This window comes from Elaeis guineensis, chromosome 14 (genome assembly GCF_000442705.2).
Source record: "Elaeis guineensis isolate ETL-2024a chromosome 14, EG11, whole genome shotgun sequence".
Lineage (NCBI taxonomy): Eukaryota > Viridiplantae > Streptophyta > Magnoliopsida > Arecales > Arecaceae > Elaeis > Elaeis guineensis.
This window is the reverse complement of record NC_026006.2, coordinates 63,274,551-63,283,174: the sequence shown is the minus strand read 5'-3', so window position 1 is coordinate 63,283,174 and position 8,624 is coordinate 63,274,551. Positions and strand designations below refer to the sequence as shown.

The window sequence follows — 8,624 nt, the reverse complement described above, 5'->3', positions numbered from 1 at the left end:
AAAGGGTGACCTGCTAGTCTTCCTAAGCCCTATGATTGGACCTTGCTAGGAGGACAAAAGGCTCCTAGATATCCAACTCAGATCTCCCAGATCTGGCGCCGACATGAATCTGAAATTTATGCAGCTTGGTCTGTTTTGGATTCCATAAATCCTGGCTTGGTCATCTTGCCAGGATTGGTTAGTCCTGTGATGCCGAGCATCCATCACACGTTGCAAACTTGAACAAACCTGTTGTGCAAACAGGTCAGGTTAAGGACCACATCTTTTTCCTGAGGCCAAATAGAATCCTCAAACATGGCTTCTGGTCCATGTCAGAAGATCCTTAGAAAAAAATAATATAATAATAACGGAACAATCCATTGCTGCAATTAATAAATTGCTTATTATTATTGGAGAACAATCGATTACAAATATTATGTTTGAAATACACAAAGCAAACATCATACTTTCCTCTAATTGACATACCATCCCCCACACAATCATATTATAATATGTTGAGGATTCCAATTCTATACACCCAAGGCCTTGATTTCTTAATCTCCACAAGGCATTCAATCTAAATTGCCAACAAGAAACAAAGACGACCATCTATGTCTAATATGTCTACTATTTAGGCCATCTCAGCGGGTGCTAATAAAGCCACCTCAGCATTCAACCAGGCCCAAACCTCTCTCAAAGTCAAAGAGAGGCCATCCTCCCAAACCCCAAACCCTTAAGACCCCCCTAACAATGGAGGCCTAGAATTGTTCTCCCTCAAAGGTCTGGCCGAACTGCCAGTTGGCCGGCACGACGTTGTAGCTGGTGACGGTCTTCCCGTCGCTGGAGGTGACCTGGAAGGAGAGGCTCTGGCCGTTGAGGTAGCCATTGCTCTGCCAATTCTGGCCCCAGTTTCGCGACATGGCCTGCCATCCGGTGTTGGACCCCTTGATCGACACCGCATGCACGTCTCCGGCCCCAGCGACATTGGTGATGAGAACCAAGTTGAAGTAGGAGTGGCCATTGATGGTGAACCTTACCCCTCCCTTCTTCACACAGGGGACCCTACCAGATATTTATCACGTAGTACAGTTCATAAAGTCGATCACTTTTGAGATATGACTTGAGAGATTGGTTATATAGACAATGCTCACCTACGGTAGGAGATGGGGACGATGCCGGCACGGTACTGGGCAATTTGGAGGAAGGCAGGCTCGGCGAGGTCGAAGTGCTCGCGGGGAGGGTTGCACCACCCGCCGTTGTCGTTGGGGAGGGCGTAGTTCGGGGGACAGTAATTGGTGGCGGTGACGATGATGGAGCCTGGGAGGCACCACTGGGGGTCGTCAGCGCACCGCATCTCGTAGCACGAGCCGCAGCTGAGCCCGTTGTTGAAGAGAGCGGTGCTGAGGGCCGCGGTGTTGGTCCCGTACCCCTGGCTGTAGAGGTTGCCATATCCACAAGCCCCTCCTGCAACCAAAAAAAACCAATTTGCACCAATGAGGAGAAGTTGGCAAGCAGCTAAATTAAACAGCGAGCCAAGTCTTGTTATCCCGGAGAACAAATCGACTCACCCATCGTGCCGGAGGCATCGCCACCGCCGTAGAACGTGGCGTGTGCGTTCTGCCATCCGGAGTCCCCCAAGGCTTGCGATGCAAAGAAGCACAAGGAAGCAAAGAAGAAGAAGGAGAGGGCGGAGTTCGAGAGCGAGAACTTTGGGGACGCCATTGGAGAGGAGTACGAAGGAATGGAGGTGTTTGTTGCTTGGTTGGCGAAGGGGGGGAGGGAGGTGAGGGCTATATATAGGGGAGAGGAGTATAAAGAGACGAAGGAGGTTGTTGTCACGCTGGCCCCGGGCAAAGGCTTGGAACGGATTGCAGCGATTATGGAAATCAAGCGCACATGCAAATGTTCTGGGTGAAGTACCAGCTGAGCCCAATTGGGGTCCTCACGCACATGCACCTCCTCCCAAGGAATCTTCTCTCCGTGTCCCGGTCCAATTTTCCACCGCTACGAAAATATTTTTATTTCTTTCTTTCTTTTTCTCTGAGAGCACCGCTATATAAATGTGATATTGATATATATGAATTATTCTATCCAAGTATAGATGTGGATATAGAGGAGGCGTGGATATGTCCATGTTCCAAATAATAATATTATTAATATAACTTAAGCTATCAAGGGAACTTTATACAACTGCACAATTAAGTGCACTATGAAAGTACCAAATGGTTGGTAAAGATTACATTGAAGAAGCATGCAATTGTGTTTAATTTTGGGGGGAAAAGTAAAATTGCAATTAATGAGCTATATATATATGTTATATTTTCAAAGATCCTAAATAATGGCTTAAGTGCAATATTTTGCATAGAATGCTAGGTAATGAGGAATGAGGCAGGTTAGTTGGTTATATCTAATGATTAGTATCCGTGTTCTCAAACTTAATTTAATGGTCTTATCTTTTCCTTCAAGCAAGATATATATTCTATCAGCCTATCAATCTAAGCAATGATTGTGTTCTCAGAATTGTTGAAGCATTCTCTAGTTAGCCATATTTTTTTGTGTTGATTCGATGATGCTCTAGATTACTCTTAGATAATTGAATCACCTAATATCATTTGAATGATGTAAGGATTTATTTTAACAAATTATTCACCAATAATTTTATCGTATCTTTCATGAATTATCATATTACGTATGTTGTTATTACTGCCTCTAGTATTGAATATTCACCTACACAGGGATACCAATCATTCAAAATTGTAGCCCTCAACTTACTTATAATAGGCATATTCTTTTAAGATACCTTTAAATTTTGGTGATATTTTTTATCAAGTCATTCTTCCGAGAGCCCGCAATAGGTTTGTGGTTTTAGTTTTCTCATAATATTTTTTTTCTCATTTTATCAAAGGAGGAAAAAAAAGGACCAGAAGTTTCCATAGATACAAGAAAAATTAACAATGGTAGCATGAATTAGTTAGGCAACAAGGTGTTGGTTTAGAATGTTCACATAGGAGAAAGTATTGCTTACATTAGGTGTATCATATGACTGTGCATGCATCCAAGTGCAACTATTGGTTTCTATAAGCTCTATTCATTAAATGTATATCTCAATGCACAATTATAGAAACCAGTAAGTATAACTAGCTATGTGTGTAGTTGTGTAGTTCATGCAGTAAAAATTATAATTTGCTATTCAAGTAGACACCATTTTTTCAGTTGGCAGCTGATGTTGTAGGTTGGTATAGTAAAGAGAAAGTAGTTGCTCCTATGCTGGTTAAATGTGACAAGTAGCTTCATCACATGCAACTTTAATCATTCCTTCATTGCTCCACATGTTACTTTGGCAAACAAGATAAGAGGACCATCCTAAATAAAGTCATGGGATTTTATTATAAATTTTTTTAATTACCGTCGCATATATAGCTTTCTAATCTTTATGAAATTCCTGCCCATGACTAGCTGACCACTCATTGGATCATCGACCATGGCAGTTTGTTTTTTTATCATTAGTCTCCCCAAAGGTTAAGCCGAGGTTATCTACTAGGTGCCTATGTTTATGATGCATTACTTTATCTTGTTCCTCTTAGTTTTCTCTCTCTCTTTTTTTATGGCAGGAACCATCTGCATGCTAGGGATTATGCACTTAAATTTTTCACACGATGTTCATAGAATCACGTGAGCTTCCTCTTTATTATAGTACTTCCAAAATTTCTAAATGTTGTACCATATGTCAACATAGCGTATTTAAACAAAAATGCGAAAAGCATGAGGGTAATACCATTGTAACTAATCTATATATTAAGTACACCATATTGGAAATCTTATGGTTGAAGTTCTAAAATTAGCCATGCATGTCGATCAACATTCGTACTTGATCGAATCTTCCCATTATTATGAGACAGAACTTGGGATACTAAATTGTGCACAAAGGTTGGGAATGCTACAACATCATATCAAATAAGTTCTGGGGAGTTAGAAGGGGTATTTAAGTATATAAATCCTTGGTTAAGGACTACGAACTATATTAATATTCTGATCAAAAGGAAGGTTCTGTTTCTGGTTTGAAATATTCTTCAATTTTGTGGCAGAGGATATTGCATACAAGTATGTGGGAAGGCAATGCAAGCATGACCCACCACGTTAGGGGAGCACATGACATCCCGGGTGTTGCGGCCTGCCTATCGTTAGGAGCTCATTTCATCACTTCTGTAGGCTTGCGAACCATGCCACATGATTTACAAAACTTTATACGATATGCCCTGTGATTTTGATTTTGGATTATTTGGAAATCGACTAAAGGATGGGGACAGACACGCTTTTGGGGGGGGCCGAGGAGAGAGAGAGAGAGAGAGAGAGAGTTAATAGATTGGCATTAATATTTAAATTTGCTGGCGACAATAAATAGTATGAAAAGTAAAATTACTAGAGGACTAACACTTTTGAGGAAAATTGCTCAGTTTTTCTTAGAATGTAGAAACGTCTCATGACATTAGCTAATGATCTTTCTAGATTGTGCTAGTGCTTCTAGGGCTTAGAGAAATCTAATCAAGTTTGATAACCTAGATAGGTTCCTGCCAAGTGGACTGCGAGGAAAAAATAATTCCTAATAATTATGGCACAAAACCTAAAGTTCAAAGTTGAACTAGATCTACTGGTGTTAGACAACTGGAATTCATGATCCCTTTATTTTCTCCAAACAAATGACAACACATGCTAGGAGCATTCAAGGTATGCCTGTCATATGTTTAAGGATCACAGGTGAGGTTTAGTCTCATATGGGATTGATATAGATCATTAGGTCTAAAATTTAATTGCTTAAACTTTAAATTGAAGTAGATTCCAACTTGTATACCGAGGCTTTTTTTTTAAAAATAAAAAATCGAACTTGAACTCATTATTTCTTCCAAACTGGTGCTAGAGAGCCTACTGCTAATAATTCTACGCAAACTCTCAAACCCATAAAGTATTCAAATTGATAGATTTTGTGAAGAATGATAGCATTTGAGCCAGTAGGGCTAAGTAATGGTGGCCATGGTGTGCCAAGCGAGTAACCTCAAGCATAATTGTTGAAAGAGTGGACTCTTGTGAGAATGCAGTGAAATGTGTCGCTTGAAGAGTGAAATTCTTGAACTACAAATGTAACGCACTGAGTATATTGTGGCTATTGAAGAGTGGGCTTTGGGACCGGAGGCGATAACACATGGTGCATGCAAGAGCAATTGGGCATGCAGTTTGATTGAAGAATTATGGTGGATTCGACTTGAGGGAGTGATTGAGGTAATCGTACATCGGCTAATTAGTAAGAGGTTTAGACTCACATGGAATTTAGTAAGAGATAGTGATAAAGGTAACTACAACCACATTAAATAGCTGAAGCTTTTTAGTTGAATCGGGTTCCAATGTGAACATCAAGACCTTTTCCTAGTCACATTCAAAATTTTCCCTATCTTCCATTCTCCATATAGTGTCCCACATCGCACATGCCTCTCATTTTTGACAATTACATGCTGCACCCATCATCATCATCTTATTCTTACTCAAAACTTTCTATTCTCCTCTTCACTTTTTCTAATCTGTTGAGCTCTCATTGGGCCAAATTGTGCAATAATGTTGCAACTTCTTTTGTATGTGGGGTACCACTAGTGATCCTCAATTCCCAAGAGATCAATATCTATCACCCAACTAAAACTTAAGAACAGCCCGCAGGACATGTGGGATCTATCCCACAGGGCTGTCGGTTAGGGGCCGAGGACAATGGCCCTCACAAGGGGCTGTCTCTTAGTCCAGTTGGATCGAAGCCTATAGATGAGAGGAGGTTACTTTCCATGAGAGGAAGCTAAGCAACAGGAGATGGCAAGTGTGAGGGACAATCCACATGTTCTCTACTTCCTCTCTTTAGGGGTGCACCTCACCTTCCATTCAAACCTTTGAAGCCGGTGATGGTCCCCAGCATCCATGTGGTGGGGGCCCGTTGCATGATCCTCCTGGCTTGGAAGCATGCAGGAAACGTTCGGTGAGGAGGATAGGGGACAGTTGGGATGTCACACAATTTGACAATTTGGGATATGCTACAGTTATGAAGTATGTCCCATCAATAGGTGGTTGGGTCTTAAAGGGGCCTTCCTTTCTCTCTCCTCCCTGGCTATGCTTGATTCAACCCTGCCTAACTTTTATTCAATTGTTGCTTTCATTTGGCTCAAAAATCAAATCAGATCAAAAAAAAAAAAAAATCATTGGGTCCGCATTAATTAACTAGTTTCAAATTGTTACCAAAAAAAATCCACTGGTTTCATATGGTAGTCATGGGTTTGCAGTACACAGGGAATACATGATTTCAGTCAATTGAGGTCTCAAGTGCCACTCGATCAATCACCAACTTATGAACCGTGACATGATGGGTGATCTCTGGTATTTTTATTTTTGAGATTTCATGCATCTCATGAGGATGGATATGCCATTCATGTTTCTATGATATTTTGCCAATTGCCAAATTTGTGTTACCTACATTTTGTAGGGAATTCAAGGTCCATCTATTTCCATTTAGAATTCCATATGACTCTGGTAGTTGCTACTAGTCCTGAGCAACTTGACTCTTGAGTGGTTTAGATAGGACATAGCAGTGGTTCACAGACTGAAAAATTAGAAGCTTCAAGCTGCATTTGATAATCATAAACAAAAAATTTGGCATGAATAAACAAATCTAATTATTGAAAGTATTTGTATGAAATCACATGGTTTTCTGTTTGAGCTTCTGATAAAGAAGATGGATTGGATGCCGTTATGGCAGGTAAAGCTATGCAAATGATCAATATCCATGGCAAATCAAGGATTCACTCGAAATGCTTTCGAAGTTGAGGGTATGTATTATGGAACTCAGCTAGCAAAACACTCGCATTGTAGAAAATATCAATCCAATGTTTCTCCCAGATTTTCTTAAATATTTTTCATTAACAAAGCGAGCCACATTATGTGTCAAATATATTATCATGCAAAACAACTGAAGCTTGCAAAAAGGCATATCTTATTTACTTACTAACATATATATAGATAGAAGATATTGGCGTGCCCATTTGGTTGGTAGATGCCAATCTTCAATTTGGGAGATTAGAACAGAAATCCAATGAAAACAAGTTGGAGGGTTTCGATCTCTTTCAATATTTTCTCAGTTGTATCATAAGATTATGTGGCTTTCGAACAACTTCAAGCATTTATGTGTGTGCATGTACGTCCATGTGTATATATAAAAAAGAGATAAAAGCCAAAGCAATGAACTCTTATCTTGTTTTAAAGCAAAAACCTAAAATAATAACAAACGATATAAAATTTATGTGAACACAAGCTACCACAACAATAAGGTTGTTTCATTATGACTCAAGCATCATAAATTTGGAATACATAAATAAATTCTATGCATAGAAGGATGATACCGTATATACTTGTTCCTCTCTGGACCTCTCAGGGGCGAGTGCATCGTGCTCCCTCTGAAGCTACAACTAGCTAGCAAACGTACCAAAGTGCATAATAAGAAAGTAGGATGCTGCACAAACCCCATAGCTTTGATATATGGTAACCCAGCTGGTGAATTATCTATTGCTAGATGTTACAATTCTTCAGAAGAAATAGAATCATCAGCCTCAAAATGCATCCACGTACGTTGTTATTTAGACTATCTTGGTTTGCTAAGATAAATTATTCATTCGTGTCTCTTCACAACGTTATTATGACCCAAAGATGTATATCATGATGTTAGGTAAATCAGGCTCTAGTGGACAATGTTTGAGCATTTTTGAAGAAAGGATTCTGAAAATATTTATAAATGGAAAAGACGATGATCATAATTATGCGAATCAGTAATTAAGAGCCCTTGATAATGACTAGTTGGGAATCTCAAAAAGTATCTATACAAACACATGCCACGCTGAGCCTTTAATCTACTTCACAGCAAACATTACCAACTCTAAATGTAATAGGCGGCAGATATTTAGGACTCATTTGGTTGATGGAAAGTAAAAAAAAAAGGAAAGAGATATTTTTTGAGAAGTAGATAGAAAATTATTTATTTGGTTTAAATTTTAAAAGGAGAGAGAGAGTGAAATTTTTTTTGTTTTTATGAGAAGTCATTCTCCATGTTACATGAAAAATAAAACTCATGGAGAAGATGGATTTTGGCACTTCTCGTAGGATGGAAAGTGGTGCTACTTTGTTCTTTCCCAAAATATCCCTTTAGATCAATAACTAAAATTTTGTAAAATATCAATAGATGGTTAGGATAAAATACTGAATAGTAATATAATATTATATTAATATTATCCTAATATTTATATGATTATAATATTAATATTATAATATTTATTATATTTTAATATCTATACTAATATAATATATCTATTAATATTATAATATATATTAGTATTATATTAACACAATAAATTATTATAATCTAATATTATATTATAATATATTTATATTATATTTATATTAATATAAATATTATATTAATATTTATATTATAGTTTTATATAATAGATATTTCACACAATTTTTTTAAAAAATTGGATGTTTAACCAAACATAAACTACTCTGCAATAAGTTATTTTTTTATGATCAATCAAACATATCAAAATTTTATTTTTAAAAAATTATTTTTT

At 38.1% G+C, this 8,624-nt stretch overlaps 1 protein-coding gene across 1 annotated transcript; it reads right to left on the bottom strand.

Annotated features, from left to right (window-relative positions):
- Positions 1 to 359: 359 nt before the first annotated feature.
- LOC105057201 (expansin-A2) lies at positions 360 to 1,757 on the bottom strand. The gene is made up of 3 exons (XM_010939707.3): positions 1,548 to 1,757; positions 1,131 to 1,443; positions 360 to 1,041 (listed from the first exon to the last, which is right to left on the bottom strand). Exons 1-3 carry the CDS (start codon positions 1,699 to 1,701, stop codon positions 738 to 740), a joined length of 771 nt encoding a protein of 256 aa, XP_010938009.1. The 5' UTR covers positions 1,702 to 1,757; the 3' UTR covers positions 360 to 737.
- Positions 1,758 to 8,624: the final 6,867 nt, after the last annotated feature.